Here is a 17,087-nt window from a genome sequence, read left to right as displayed (position 1 = left end):
TCCAGAAGGCTCCAAAAATAAACCTTTGTTTGCTCAGTGGTCTCTTTGCAGAGGTCCGGTGCACTCCGTGCTAAGTCAGACCTCTAGGGATGCAGTCATACTCCATGCTGATTGGAGACCTCCTGCACTGGCACAGAGAGAGGGGTTATGTTGAACCTCTGCAAGAAGACTGTTGCTTTTACATGAGTGTAGGGGGCTTCATTTACAGCATGTCAGTAAGGGACAAGCTTTTCTTTTCAGGATGTGGCTACTTTCAAAGTAAAAATGAACTGAGTCTCTGTGGATTCAAATGTAGTGTTAGACTGTATTTGCTTTTTTTAATATATTATTGTTATTATTATTATTATTATTAATAATAATAATAATAATAATAATAATATCAGTTTAATAATAATCATAATAATAATATTAATAATAATTAAATAATATTGGTAATAATATACAAACGGGGCTTCCCTGCTTGTTGTGTGCAGGACTGAGGCTGGAGGAGGGGCGGGGGCAGTTTGCATGACTTGCAGAAGAATTCTTTTTCTGTTCCGCAACCTTTTGTATTTCTTTAATGACCAAACTGCAGTTATTTCTTTTTGCATATCAAAGCACAGCTTGTTCCAGAAGTTAATAAAAAAGTCTAGGCTCCATAAAGTTTTTTTTTGCTTTGTTTGTGATTAACTCACAGTGAGGATTCTGGGGATATTGCAATAAAAGGGTATTTATTATGCCAATTGTTTGTGTATTTATTATGTTTGTGTATTTATTTGTGTATTTATTATGCCAATTGTTTATCATATATTAATATTAAGACATGATTGTTAATATATTTTGATGCTTGCATACATTATATATTCATGTATACTACTGAAGGTAATAATAATTAAATAATATTGGTAATAAAGTTATTACACGTGGTCCCTGAGTTAAGGACATCCAACATACGGACGACTCCTAGATACGAACGGGGCTTCCCTGCTAGTTGTGTGCAGGACGGAGGCTGGAGGAGGGGCGGGGGCAGTTTGCATGACTTGCAGAAGAATTCTTTTGCTGTTCTGCACCCGGGGACTACTTGTATTAACCACCTGAGCAATAAGTCCGACCTTGGTACGGGCTTCAAAAAGTTACAATTATCGATAAACCCAAACTTTTCTCACTGTATGAAAATACAGTGAGAAAAGTTCGGGTTTATCGATCACTTACCTGGTCCCGCTGCGATCATCCATCGTCGTGTTCCAGCGTCGTCCTCCAGCGTCGGGTGCCCTCTCCGGGAAGAAGAAGCCAGCCGGCTTCTTCTCCCTCCGTGCGTGTACGTCAGCGCGTACGATGACGTCGGCGCGTGTGCGGGAAATTCAAACTGAAACTCAAACACATTTTGTATTGGATTGAATACAAACTCCTGTATCCAATCCAATACAAAAAAATTCAAAATAAATACAAAGTATGTAATTAGTAAATTCAAACTCTCATTTTGTATTGGATTGGATACAGGAGTTTGTATTCAATCCAATACAAAATGAGAGTTTGAATTTTGTTATCATTTTGTATTGGATTGAATACAAAGTCCTGCATCCAATCCAATAGAAAATAATAGAAAATATATTTATGTGGTTTTGTCTATAGGTATGTGACGGACACTAGGGAGGTGTTTTAGAAAAATATATTACTATACAGTATACCGAATTATCGCATTTTCACATTACTTATGTACGCATTTCACATTATTTATGTATTCTTGTTTAAGCTGATTTTTTGTGTCTTTTATTTAATTTTATTAAAAGTAATTTTTTTTTACATGATTGTGTGTTTTAAACATTTTTTATATTCATGATATCTACTAGAACCCTTGTTCGGACATATTTCTGTAAGTTACAGGTCTACAATTTAAAAAAAAAATTTCATGAAAAACTGTAACGCTTTTGGAACATAAATCTAGACATCAGTGTAATGCCCAGGTGGTTAATAATAATATTAATAATAATAATAATAATAATAATAATAATATTAATAAAACAGTATTTATTTAGCGCCAACATATTACGCAGCGCTGTAAATTAAACTTAGTTGCTTCTCAACACACTTTGTTTTAGATTTTGGTTAGGTGAGCTCCCATGTTCCAAATGATGGATTAAAAAAAAGCCATAATTATATCTGTTATATATTATATTATAGATTCTAAAATCACATTTAAAACAAACATTTCCAGCCTTTTTTCATCTTAAATTTTATTCTGCTTTAAAAACAAAATAGATGAAAATGACAAAAAATGACAGGGCTACACATGCTGCTGCTGTTCTTAGGTTAAGCCAGGAATGAAACTTCACCAAAAGGCCAGATAATGTCCAGCAGATCTACAGTGGTAATGTTTAAAAATGATACCATCAATAACTGGTATGCTGGTATAGTAAAGAGCAGTGATTCTCTAACTTTTTACATGGGGGAACGCTTGAAATATCCTTCAGGTCTTCAGGGAACCCCCGGCAATAATTACTATATCCACAGCTCACAGTATATTCGTGTGGTGATCAGTAGGAAGAATGGCCTTACATTGATTGGCCAGTGGGAAGAATGTCATCTTTACATATAGTCAAAAAATCATTGCTGTTAGTTAAACTGACCTTAGAGGCACACATTGCTCATTAAGGAACTTCTAGCAACCTTTGGAGGAACCCTGGACACTGGTCTAGATTCAAATAGAATGCTCCTAGGATTCTATCTTATCCTCCCAGATTCACTCTTACAACCACAGATACGAATATATGTACAAAGTGCCTAAAGTAACAAGAAAGATTTTGAATGGAAGGCATTACATAGCCAACTAACTAATCACAACTTGTTCTCGCTAGACTCTTACTGTAAATGTCTAACCTTCTGAGGAGTCATTACTATTCATACTTTTGGCATCCCTTATTTATATGTTGTACTTATTTAGGGCATTATAGACCCTGCAGGTGATCACAAGCCTCTATTAGCAGAACAGGTAAGGAATCTTGGAGCTAAAGTTGTACTAACCCTCTACTGTCATCTAGTGGTAGCGAAGCAAAATAGCATCTGCTTGCAAATGTTCCTTTATCTTGCATTTGTGCAATTTGAAAAATTAGATAATTTCAGACTATTGTTTGCCATAATATCTAAATTGAGCAGCTTTTTGCATACAAAAACATGGCTGTAATCATTTTCATGAATTCAAAGCTGCAAACATAAATGAGTCATTCATTGAGTTTTTGTTTATATATTTGTAGGGCAGTAAATTCCTGCAAGAAAAATGACTTACAGGGAAAAATGACAGAAAAAAGAATGCCAGTTGTAAGTTTCATTTAGCAGAAAAAATGTCTAAAATCTTTACAAACAATGAAATGGGGGGAGATTTTTAAACTATATATATTCACAAATGTCAGGGAGGTTTAGGAGTCCTAAACTTTTTAAAATACATCAATCAGCCCATTTAGCTCCCCTTTACATTTCTTTTCAGGGACACTTTAGCTCCTTTTTGGGTCTATTTATACTCATTCCTGATTTTCCTCTTACTCATTGCTTTTTTTGTTGAGTTTTGGATAGTGTTAAGCACTCTGTTGGTCTTCTTTCTTCTCACTTATCATCCACTTTTCCCCAGGATTTTGGATTTTCAAGAAGCTTTTACCTTGTAGGTCCCTCACAATTATTAGAATATTCATTTTTTTCTAATACTGTCATTATTGCTTGGGATTCCATCCCTAATAAATAAAAAACTCACTTTAACATCCCTTAATAATACTTACCAAACATCCTTAACATGACCAAAAAGAATAACCTACAATCCTGCCCACATGACCCTTAACCGGCTCCCTTGTTGGAGGTCCTCGAACACCCAAAGCCATCTTGCCAGACATCTGCCACTTAATTCATTGTTCCACCTCGGGAACTGTCTCCTTTTCACACAGCCCCTCCACTACACCAAAATATTAAAACAATGATAAATTGCTAAAACACGAGAGTCCCCACACTTGACATTGGACCCCCGTCCTCAACCTCATCTCCATTGACTCAATGGTTAGGTATCTTTGTTTACTTTTATCTTTCCATCATTGTATTTATTATATCAACAATCCATTTTTAAGATTTCCTTTCATTTGCACAATTACATTGTCTGCATTTCCTTTTGCATTCATAAATAAAAATTATTGAAAGGAAATGTGCAAGTTCAATAGCAAAAGATTTGTCCATGTTTGTGAATTTAGAAAAATATAAAAAATACAAATCAGGAATTAGGAGTCGTGTACAAAATTTGTGCAAGTTATCATTTAGGAGGTGCTGAAAGAAGAAGTTCCAGGCTTGCCCAAAAAGGGAATTTATACAAAGTCATGAAACTTACATGCTATTTCATGTATTTCGGGTTTATAATATTACAAATGGTGATTAAAATTTATCCAATAAATAGTGGTATTTATTTCTGTCTGTGACCCCTTTAGTTAATTTTTCTCCTGGTTCCTGTTATGCCTTTGCATTAAGTTTCTGGTGCAGCCATTAGTGTTACATAAAGGTATAGGCAGCAAAAAAACATTGGGCCTGATTTATTAAATCTCTCCAAGACTGGAGAAGATAAACTACCATGAATGAACCTAGGTGATTCAGCAAACCTGAAATTGATCTGGTCAATAACTAAAAAAAATTGGCAACTAAAAGCTTATTATTTTGAAGAATTCCTTTACAGGTTTGCTGGATCACCCAGGTTCTTCCATGATCTTCTCCAGTCTTGGGGAGTTTTAATAAATCATGCCCAATGTCAGAAGTTCTACCCCTTTCTGATTGGAGTGTTCTAACTCTATACTGCATGCTGGCAAATGACATACTACTATGTTTTAAATGCTTCCTAAAAAAACAACAACACAAAAACAAAAAATAAACAGCTGCAAGTGGGGCCAAATTGCAGTGGCAGTTAAGGGGGTATGGTTCAATGAAATCGCGAATACGAACCAAGTCACACTGTATACAAGGCACACATTTCTCACAGTCCTTTTATAAAGCAACATGTTTTTTAAATTATTTATTTTCTTTTAGTCACATGCAAGAAACTCAGGAAACTAACAAAAGAATACAACCCTTAGCAATATTTTTTTTTTAAATTAAACTCTTCCACTTCTTGGATTTCTGCCTATGTGAAAGAAGAACATTTTAATTAGTCAATGATTACCTAGCAACCAACAAATGCTGAGACAACAAAGGTTTTGGTTGGAAAAATCTAATTTGAAACACAGCACAAAGCATGCAGTATGTCATTCATAGCCTGATGTATAGAATGCAGTGGTCAGGAGTATGAAATGCGTAAAAAAGTATAAAGTGCAGGGCTCACTGTTTAATGCAGGGTTTTGAAGTATTTATCACACAGGGGGCAGGACTCAGAAGTTTGAATCACACAGGGCAGAAATATGTTTAATACAGGGCAGCGACACAAAAGTATAAATCACAAGGGGGCAGGACATAGGAGTGTGTAATATATTGGGGGCAGGACTCAGGAGTGTTTATTTTAAAGGGGCGGGACTCAAGAGTGTGTATAATACCAGGGGCGGGACTCAAGAGTGTGTATTATACAAGGGGCAAGACTCAGGAGTGTGAATCACACAGGGGGCAGGACTCAGGAGTGTGTATTTTAGAGAGGGCGGGACTCAGGAGTGTGTATTACACAGGGGCGGGACTCAGGAGTGTCTATTATACAGGGGGCGGGACTCAGAAGTGTGTATTATACAACGGGCAGGACTTAGAAGTCTGTACTATACAGGGGGTAGGACTCAGGAGTGTGTATACCACTGGGGGCAGGACTCCAGAGTGTGCATTATGCAGGGGTCAGGACTCAGGAGTGCTTATCACACAGGGGGCAGGACTCAGGAGTGTGTATCACACGGGGCAGGACTCACGAGTGTGTATTATGCAGGGGGCAGGACTCCGGAGTGTGTAATATACAGAGGGAAGGACTCAGAAGTGTGTATAACACAGGAGAAGGACTCACAAGTGTGTATTATACAGGAGGCAGGACTCAGGAGTGTGTATATTACAGGGGGCAGGACTCAAGTGTTTGTATTATACAGGGGTCGGGACTCAGGAGTGTGTATAATACAGAGGGGAAGGACTCAGGCATGTGTATTATACAAGGGGCGGGACACAGGAGGCTGTATTTTATAAATGGATGCTTTCCCATACCTTAAATTAGGTAGCAAAAGGTCAAATACACATGAGCCAATTTTACATCTGATCTGATTTCTGATTGAATTTAATAAGAAATAAGCAGGTGACTGATGTTTCAGTTGATTAGACGTGTTGGTAAAAATCACCAAATTCCCTTTCCATTGTGTAATTGATGGATCGATCAATTCTGTTCCAAATTTTGATCATTTTCTTTTAAGAAAAAGGTTACATGTAAACCTGAGTGCAGTGTTTTCAGACTGATGACCAATTGATTAACAGATATTTGGTCAATTCAGTGCACATCTTACAGCAGATCTGCTCATAAGTACAAGACTTTAGGTAAAGTAATGTATAAATTTGCTTGATAATCTGCTTTCCATACAAACATAAGTGAAACAACCATTCATAATTATTATACTAGGATTAGTGTTTCTTCAACTACGTTGTGTTGTTTTTAAGTACATACTGATTGATGACATGATTTTGGGTCTGTCTGTGTTTCCTATTTTCTAACAAAATGTTCAGTTGCTAACCTGACAATGGCGACAAGAGAGGGTACAAAGTGTACACAAGGGCCCAGTCCAAACCCACATACAGATGAGTGAACAGAGCATAAAAATCCCAGCCTTTATTATGGTAAAGGCAAGCTTGTGCATACATATAAGTGAAAAGCAGTAACAGCAAAAAGTTCAATTCTCTGCAACAGAATTTGCTAAGAATATAATTTTGCTGTCTGAAACTTGTTAATAATTTGTGTGCTAAAGACTGGTCCATCAAACTGCAAAATGTGGAATTTAGAAAGCTGGAATGAATAAAAAAAGAGATAAATTTAACAACAAACAAGTCCAGAAGTGTTGAAGAAAAAATAGAAGATGCTTCAGGCACTGCATGTGTCTTTCACACCAAAAAAGGATTTTCATTACTTTTCACCTGGTATACTGACTTAAAGGCTAGAAGTCATGCAACTAATGATTAACATGTCTTCAAACACCTGGATAAAACAAGACTGAAAGATTTACAAGAGCTAAATAACAGTATATGGTGTCAGAAGGGATGGGGAAAAGTTTTCCCCATTGCCCTCTATCACAAACATCAATAGATAGATACCTGTCAAATATATACTTTACAACAGTGTTTTTTTTTAACATGGGGGGACCCTTGAGATAACTTTTAGGTCTTCAGGGACCCCTTCTATAAACACTATATCCACAGCTCACAGTCCATTAGTATGAGTGGCAGAAGAAATAATGCATCCTACAGTGCTGGCCAGTGAGAAAAATGTCACCCTTATAGCCAAAAAGATCATTGACACGAGAGTCACACATTGCTCAAGGAACCCTTGGAAACTTCTGGAGGAACCCTGGTTGGGAAACACTGCATTAAAGTATGTTTCTACACTTAAAACCTTCTGCCAAGAAAAAGCTCACCAAGAATGAAATGTAGTGACATTCACAGGCAATATCTGTATTATCACAAAAGGGAGCCACACACTAGCTAAAGGAAAAATCACACATCACCTTTACCAACTGAAGTGAATTGAAATGGATAACATTGTCATAGCAAGAAAACATTTAAACTATTTTCACACCAGTCTCCATCACCTCGTACATAGGAAACCTCAAATTTTAATGAAGATATCTAAAGGTCAGCATGCCAGTGGTATATATATTAAACAAGCAGTCAAACAATAAAGCGTATCAGTTGCATAAAAGGATAAAAAAAATCTGAAAATAGTTTTCCAAAAATTTCAAACATCAGTACCAGACAGCCCCTGGACCTTATTCACTTAGATCTATAAAAACTCAGAATAATAAGGTATTTTCATGATGACTATTCAAGGTAAAAAAGCTCTAGCTGCTATACCACTAAAGATGAAATTTCAGATAACCTTGAACAATACTTTATCGTTTTTATTCATTCAATCAGTCAAGAAGGAGACACGTGAGGACATATACCCCTGAGGAACCTGACAGTAGTGAATGTCAGATATACACTAGCAGGTGAAGAAATACCTTATGGGACTAGATCAGCTCATCGCTGCATAGAAGAAGCGTCATGGGACATCACACCACCAGTGAACAGGAGATTTTTTCATGTGATGTGACAGACTCCTATGGATGGACAGATTATCATTCCGGGGACACCTTACACATTGCAGTGCAGGATTCTGCAAAGATATGTATTAGTTAATACAGAGTAAAAATTAGAGTATAAATAAGAATAAAAATAAGAATGGAAGAAGAAATAAAAATAATAAATAGAATAAAAATTCTAAATAAAAAAAGTAAATAAAGATATTACGGTATTTTTAATAAAAGCTTCTTCCAGATTCCAAATAATCCCCTCCACCCTCGGGCTCCCACAACCCTGGGGCCAGGCTGTAGGGAAAGGCCCATCGTTGGTGGTAGGCGAGCGTCTGCCCTTTCTAAATCGAAGGAGGCTACATGCTTTGTGCCCCCTTCCTTTTTATAAAAAACAGATCTTTAGTGTGCAAAGGATGGATAGGAGAGAGGCACACATGCTCTCTGCCCCATTTCCCATCCAGGAAGAGCACACTATTTTTTTTTCTTTTAATAAAAACAAAGCTTTACAGCTCCCAGTGCTTTACAGTGAATCTGGACAGCGGCTATGATTATGACAGCTGTCACAGCCTGCTGGCTGAATTAGGTGAGCCATGCTTGGTGTAATGTCAGCCGGATTTGTCTCTGTTATTGACTTCAATGGGATTCAGGTTCAGCTACGAATCAAGCCGAATGATGTTCAATTCCACTAACAGTCAGCAAACTGAACAAATGAGGCAAATTCGAACAACATTACTCCCGTGCGACAGAAGGTAGCCATCACTCCCTAGGAAGGCTAAATCTAGAAATGTCCAGCATATACTAAAATTAACTCCTATAGGGAGCTGCTATACTAATATAGTAATATAATAGTCTGACCTGAAACACACTGAAATCTTTGGAAGGAAAACATATGTGCATATTCCGAAAGAAAAGTGTACACAATGAGAACCTTTTTTGCTAAGAAAGGAAAATTTGTTGGTTACAATGATGAAACAAGATACAGAATACTGCATTCAGAATCCATTCATAAAAACAATCAACAAAACATTTATTGCATCAAAAGGCTCATGATGTGACACATTCAGCACTATCCGAACAACAACCTGAACACAAAATGTTTCCCTAGTACTGCAGGAAATTGTGCAGAACATTTAAATTGTGTCAGTGATGTTTTCTCTGAAATAAAAAAGCTGAACCACCTACTTACCTAAGAAAATTGGTAATATGGAATCAGGGCACACAGCTAGATGTTTCTATAAAGGGTTCATACAGCACCACAGCCTAGGCTAGAATTATGAAAAGAAAAGCAAAAGCTACCTTTACATTAGAGAAAATGTGCAACTTCAGAATTACCCCAAGGTAATCATACATTTGGCTATAAATGGGTTTTTGAAGCCAAAGTTTGAGCAACATTGAAAAAAGATGGGACCTATATGAAAAGTAGTTGCTGAGTTGGGTTATTGCCATTCTTTACACAAACAAATACAACAACCATTCATATATATTGATCTGTATGTGGTGGCTCTGCCACTAGTTTATGTTCCATGTCTTGTTCTGCCTTGTAAAACTACATGGTTATTTTGTAATTACTTGGACTTTTTTTTTTGTTTTATTTTTTTTGGCAGAATATCTTGACTGGTAAGAGACATATCTGCAGGATCCTTTCAGCAGTGCAGAATGTGAGTCTACATTAAAATGAGCCTGTTGCTTTGTCCGGCATTGGGTAACATGTTAAAAAAGTTCAGTTTTGGAAAACCTCTACGAAACACCTGAAAATGAATTTTCATCTAGTTTGTGCATAGCCACTTTCCAGAGTTTCTTTTATTATAAATATTGAACATCTTATACTATACCAGTTTGTTTTATGAAGCACTGACTTTTGTTTTAAAAGATTATTATTACTGTCAAACACTTGTGTCAATCACAGTACTGTATTCACACAAAGCAGCAGCTACAAATAAAATTGTCAAATAAGTTGATATGAAATCTTACGCCTTCATGGTATATATTTTCTTTATTGACATACTAAAACAAAACATAAGGGCAAGTTTATAAAGCAGTGAATCTGACATTTACTATAAAATAACTGCAGCTGTATTATCAAAGTGCTTGTGTTTTAAATTGACAGTGATAGATTCACCAACTGTAATCATTTGGTGAAAGTCACATTGACTAATTATGAGTATGTCCCTGTATTTTTTGGTGAATATAAAAAAAAAAATAAAACTTGGCTGATAGTGTAATTGGATCTCTATGTCACTTTCTAAATGCATACCTCCATTTATTACCTATGCATACTCATTAGTAACAAATAGGAATTTTCATTAGGTACAATAATATTCTAGCCCACCTGACAAGTGACACATTGGCACCATTTTTTACAGTAAGATAAAAGCTGCAAGTAACCAACTGAAAACAGACATTGTATAATAGAGACAATATAGGTAACATGATCCCCTGATTTTATTTTTTATTTAATTCATTCAATTGTCATATGCGTGATCTATGTTGAAAACCCATGCAACAAGGTGATGTAGAAGACACTGGCAAACCATTCTCTACTTTTAAGATTGTTGACATCATTAAATAATGGTAATTTTAATGAGAGGTATTACGTTTTTACTATATCTCAACGAATTTAAAACTATTGACGCATTTTTTCCCCATAAAATACTGTTTTCAACATATTTCATCCTTTTTTCACTGTTCTGCTAATTTCCATTACTCTTTTCAGCCATGCCATGTCCATGTGCTGGTCATCCTGGTCAATAGGGATGAGCGAGCGAGTTTTTAAAACTCGATCTCGCCGCGAATTCGGCCGTTCTCGCTAACCGAAATTGTACGTGAGAATAATCAGTGTAAATTCGCCAATCGAGCTTTCATTTGAAAAAAAAATAAAAAAAGATTGCAAGCTAGGCTAATCAATGAATGCAGCGCCTGCATTCATTGATCAGCTCAGTGTGCGATGCCCAGCACTAGAGGTTAAATGGGGACAAGTCTCCCCACTCAAAACCTCTAGTGCTCTCTGATTGGCTGAGGAAAGGTTTCCTCAGCCAATCAGGGAGCAATAGAGGTTTTGAATGGGGAGACTTTTCCCCATTTAACCTCTAGTGCCGGGGATCGCAAACAGGATTTGCCAGGACTGCAAGACTGAATGCAGCCCTGAGAATCCACTGCGATCCCGGGGCACTAGAGGTTAAACAGTGTGCGATCCCCGGCACTAGAGGTTAAATAATATTAAATATTAATAATTCTGTGAGTCCCCTGTGAATCCTACTGGTATAATTTCCTCGATTTCCAATGGTTTCGCAAAATTGGTTCGCCCAAACTTCGCAGAACCATCCGAAGTTCATGGACATTTTCGCGAGAATGCTGGGGGCAAACTGTGCCAGCGCACATACTTGTACTCTCTGCCAGGGGTGCATATGATCAACTTGCAATGCTCTGAATTGGAATTATCTCCAAAATGACAGTCCATGTAGGGTGGTCATGCTATGCAGTGGTTAGTACCAAAGAAAAGGTGACTGGTGGGCTCACAACAGGGTCATGGGCACGTAAAATTCATTCACACGCTTAGGGAACGGCCAGCTTGTTTGGTGTAATCCCTCAGAGGGGCTGCTATAGAACAACTGCAGAAAAACAATGCTGGCCATGAGTTAAGTGTTGTAGAGCCGCTTCCTGCATCTGTACTAGTCGGAGTGCTTATGATGATCCCTGACCACCGCCAAAAATGCCTACTATGGACACATGACCATCAGAACCAAATCATTAAGAAATAAGAGGGCACCCTCAGTAGTCTTGTGGAAGACAGGCCTCAGGTTTTTGGCAACACAGGGGGAACCTTTTGGACATTAAGTTTTGACTAATCAGTGTACACCTATATGTTCTCAAACCTCCAAAATATTTGCTATAGTAATGCAAACAAAATCATGTACCTTTTTGTTCATGAACTTTTTAGCCTTGTATTATGTTTAGGCATTTATTTCTAATCTACCGTATTTTTCGGACCATTAGACGCTCCGGACTATAAGACGCACCAGGTTTTCCGCACGGGAAAACAAGAAAAAAAAAATTCATTTGATTTCCCCTGAGATCCAGCGTGCGGCACTTGTGCCCGCCCATGAAGGCGGCGCCGATCGGCATTCATCAAACCAATCGGCGCTGCCTTCATGGGCGGGCACAAGTGCCGCACGCTGGAACACAGGGAAACACAGAGGAGGAACACACGCCTTCGTGGGCGGGCACAAGTGCTGCACGCTGGGACACAGGAACACAGAGGAGGACACTGGCTGCGGGGACCGGCGGGGATACAGGTAAGTAAAAAAATATGCATTCGGACCATAAGACGCACCCTGATTTTCCCCCCACTTTAGGGGGAAAAAAAGTGCGTCTTATGGTCCGAAAAATACGGTATATACCATTTTCAAATGTTTCAAACTCAGGTTTGTTCACAAAGTATTGACAAGAACATTTTTTCAATCCTGCTTTGTAATAGCATGTGGAAGTCTTCCAAGCTTTTTTTGGCAGCTGCAGAAATTTGGAACAATATTTTTTGCTGGGTGCAGCGATTTTTGTTTGTTTGCAATAAGACCTCCCGACCGCATGTTTACAAATGATTACCATTGATTACCAAGACTTTTTAGTCAAATCCCAAGAATTGATTATTTCTATGTTGTGTTATAGTTTATTTCTTCATTCCAATGTTTGATCGCTGTAGGTGGTGCTGTTGTGCTATAAATGAGTTTAGCAATCTAACAATCTTCGCTGAGCATGATCAAAGTCCAGATAAACTCGATTTCTTCTGGTACAGCTGTGGATATCAATCACAGCCATATTGTAAAAGAAAATCTGGGGCCACAATAAAGGTATAGTTACATAGCAGCGCATGCCAGGAAACTAAATATGCCATAACGTACTTTCTAATTCACAGATCTCCAAATACCAAGGGGCTCCTATATAAAAAATGAGCCTATGGTTGCCAGACTTTCGCAGCCTCTCCTATCCATTATTATTAGATTATCTTTGAGTTGAGGATATTTAGTAACTGATAGTGAGGCTCAGTGGGTTCAAGTGGGTGTGCAAAGCAAAAACAGGTAGCTGGATGCATTTTAGAGCCCTTTGATACTCAGGTCATTGTATACCTTAAGTTCCTTGCCACTCCACCAGAGAACTGTGACATAGGGACTACTAAGTAATATACAGTTTCCCACACCGCATGCATTTAAAAATGACAATTAAAATGTATTTGGGCAGGTCCAGACTTCCAGCAGGATCAAGTGATGAGTGCATCTTCTGGCATCTTATCAGCCGCCCAGCCACTGGCAGCTCATCATTGGTTCCTTACATTGGTTCTGTGGATTTGACATGAGAAAGCAGTAACCCCAGCACAACCTCACTGCGAGTCCGAACACCCAAATGAACATTGAGCTGTTTAAATTTGTATTTTTTATATCTAAAGTTCGACTTTAAATCTTGAATAGCCTGTGAAAAAAATGACTTTACAGAGCAAATAACATGATAAAATTGTATTTATTTCCAAACAACAAACATTTCTAAACCAAATGCATATATTTGATATACAATAGTTGGTCTTCACAGAGGATTAAGAAGGACATTTCATGTTATTTCTGCAGGCCTATCATGTTATTTCTGCAGTCCTAACACTACTAATCAATAGGAGAAAAAAACAATTTTGAAAACTGAGCTTTTAACACATACAAAAATACTTTGTTTATTATATTTATGCTAGCCTTTCAAGTTGATTTAAATTGATGTGCTAAAACATAGCAAAAGCTAAGTGGCTAACTGTTCTACTATTATGTTATGTCTTTGACAATGCAGCCTGAGTAGTGGCTGTGCACTAAGGCAGTTTATTAAGAAGTGTTGCCACACAGCACACAGTATATTTAATGTACTATATAGATCAAAACTACTGGTCCCTCCAGAAATATCTGATAATCACATTTAAACTATAAGAATTAACAAGATAGAAAGGGAGATAACATAAGCAAATTTTACATTGATGTGGGTGCTTTGTAATTTGTAAAACATTTTCTCCTGAGCTCATACTCAAGGGGGAGGGCAGTGGTCCTACAACACCATTCCAATGGAAGGGGAGTTATGTGTTAAATGTCTGTCTAAGGTACAGAAAAGGGGTTATTATGTATGGTGGCCCAGAGGTTAGCACTCTGGCCTTTGCAGCACTAGGTCCCAGGTTCAAATCTCAGCTAGGACTCTATCTGTATGGAGTTTGCATGTTCTCCCTGTGTTTGTGTGGGTTTCCTCCAGACATTCCACTTTCCTCCAACATTCCAAAAACATGCAGATAGGTTAATTGGCTTCCCCTCAAAACCTGCCCTTAGTCTGAAATAAAGAAATATGACTATGATAGGGACATTAGATTGTGAGCCCCTTTGAGGGACAGCTAGTGACATGACTATGGACTTTGTGAAACGCAATATGTCAGTGCTATATAAATACTAGTTAATCATACATTTTTTATCCTCACCTATTATCCAGAAAGGTTGAAAACCATGTTAAAGCCTTAATTTAGTTTGATGCGCTAGTTCAGAAATGGTATTCCACAGGGAATCCAAAGGGTGTAGTGGGAACAAATGTATACCCTACTATACTCGCAGTTGGTATCCCTTCTGGGGATCAGGAAACCCATCTGGGCACAAATTTACCCTTTGTACAGTTATTAGAATGTGGCGTACCAAAGGATTACCAACATCTTGAGAAGAAGCTGGGGCATATGTCTTAACAGTTTGCATTCTCTATTATTTACAATGGCAAAGGGATGAGTGGAGTTGGAGGTCTGGGGGGACAAAGAGGGTTTTTTGTAGTAAAACCTTTGTAGTGTGTTAACACATAAATTGAACTGAACTAAACAATAAATTTGCAAACAGGCAGGTTTTTGATTGCAGAATGGACAGATAATATCCTCTAAATAAAATAAACTTACCTGCCTTATCGCAATTTTTGATTGCTCTCCGCTGTCTTTGTTCCATTATGGGTGCCACCATCTTTACTCGGTTCTCTCCTAGGTTCGAGATCTTAAGCCATCTTCATTGGCCAAGTTGGGATGATGTAACTCCTGTATTCTGAGCTGCAAATGGGCAGCTCAGTGTACTTTCCAAAGAAGTAGTGCAAACAGGCAGGCATGTATGTTGTATTGCAGAAGGGTCATTGCCTGCCTGGTCCGCATTAAAAATTCTGCCTGCATGCAATTTTTTCATTTTGGAGCTATAGTTTAACTTTAAAATGACAAGCAATCTCTCATATTTAGTTCTGTATGGGTTTATATAACACTGACAGCTGACAATTGACCAAGGGGAAGGGAGAGAGACATTTGGGATTGGCACGTAGCTACCATTAGCCAGCACCTTGATCATAATTAATCAAGCAACTAACTTTTGGCCTGTGCCCTCTAGCTATTTCTTTCTTGATAGCTCATCACTGCAGTAAAACCTTTTTTTAATAATACTGATTGCTTTTCATAACATAACCTCACAATATAAAGCTTTAAAACACATTTGGCAACAATACATAAATATGTTTAACTTAGCATGTACAGATATATTTTTGGAAGTTGAATGTAGTCCTTGAGTGGTACAAAAAAATATGTCATAATGGTGGTTTAGGAAAAAATACAATATATAGTTAGATTATTTTGGGGGTGTGTATGGGTACAGCTCATTAAGGATTGCACAATTAAAAAATAAGTAATTAAGAGGAACAACTAGTAAAACATATAATACTTAAAAAACAAACTTTAAAAAATATACAGTAAAAGATACTGTCCCTTTTTCCTACTTTTTCAAATTAAGTTTACCAGCTTAGAAATCCACAATCATCTCTTTAATAACAATCGTCATTTCAGATTTTCATACATCCACTCATCAGGTGCTTATGTTAGGTTTTACCAGTTCTCAAATAAACTTCTTTAAACAGAAAGGCAATCCCACCTCTTGGCATACGCCATTTTGACAGTGAAATGTAAAAGAGGGCAGGCGTTATGGGTAGGCTCTGTCAAGGGAACAAGGTTAAAGTGAAAGGAACTAGGTCACTGGATCTGGCATGCAGGTTCCTGCAGGTGAACACATTCAAACGTATTGCTCTTTAGGACATACATATGGTGCCCGTGAGCCGGCTGCAGGGTAACAGAAGGTAGACTCTGGTGCCTGTCGGCCATGCGAGTCCTGCATAAAGAATGAGAGTGGCACATAACCAGGGTGTAACTGATCCAAGTAGTCCTCCTCGTGGGAGCAGCAATTATTCAGGTACTCATGACCATCTGATATTTCTGAGCAATGTTCTCTATACATCTGCAGGAGAAATAAAAAAAAAACACTCATTATTATTTGTTAGTGAACATCTGTATAGATTTTATTAAAAAATTGTGAAACACACATTTTCAACATTTTTGCTTTATGTGAATATTTGGAAGAACTTCCTTTGGTAGCATGCAGTTGGTAGAAAGAATAATAAAAAAATGTTTCGGGTTCTTAATAAAATTATTAGAAAAACAGACAACAAGCAGATTATTCATAACAAGATTTGCTTTTAGAGTTGGTAAAGCATTGTAACTGCATTTGGTTTAGTTGGAAATTGGTTTGATGATTTTGCAACTCTCCTATATCCCCTGGTACATCAGCGCTGAGATGCTTTCTGAGATTTGAGGTAGGAGGAGAGCCAAAAGAGTATATGTAAGTGTACACTGTATTTTAGGAAATAAAAAAGACATATTGTGACTAATGTATTAATATCTAATGGTGATGAATATGTAAACCTTCTAGATTTCCTGAGGAAGCGGATATTCATGCTGCGAAACGTGTAGAGAACTCTAGAATGAACAAATGTTTCTATTTCTCTGAA

At 37.5% G+C, this 17,087-nt stretch overlaps 1 protein-coding gene across 5 annotated transcripts in view; it reads right to left on the bottom strand.

Annotated features, from left to right (window-relative positions):
• Nucleotides 1-13,720: 13,720 nt before the first annotated feature.
• NECTIN1 (nectin cell adhesion molecule 1) overlaps nucleotides 13,721-17,087 on the bottom strand; it is a 147,534-nt gene continuing 144,167 nt past the window's right edge. For 2 of the 5 annotated variants that reach the window (XM_072426948.1, XM_072426945.1), the window contains one exon: nucleotides 13,721-16,537. In XM_072426948.1, coding sequence (XP_072283049.1) covers nucleotides 16,316-16,537 — 222 coding nt within the window. In that variant the 3' untranslated portion in view covers nucleotides 13,721-16,315. The remainder of the gene's footprint in view (nucleotides 16,538-17,087) is intronic. The other 3 variants (XM_072426949.1, XM_072426947.1, XM_072426950.1) reach the window with 3 other exon arrangements.

Source organism: Pyxicephalus adspersus, chromosome 11 (genome assembly GCF_032062135.1).
Source record: "Pyxicephalus adspersus chromosome 11, UCB_Pads_2.0, whole genome shotgun sequence".
In the NCBI taxonomy this organism is placed as follows: Eukaryota; Metazoa; Chordata; class Amphibia; order Anura; family Pyxicephalidae; genus Pyxicephalus; species Pyxicephalus adspersus.
Note: the sequence above shows the minus strand (reverse complement) of the source record. Positions and strands in the feature narration are given on the sequence as shown.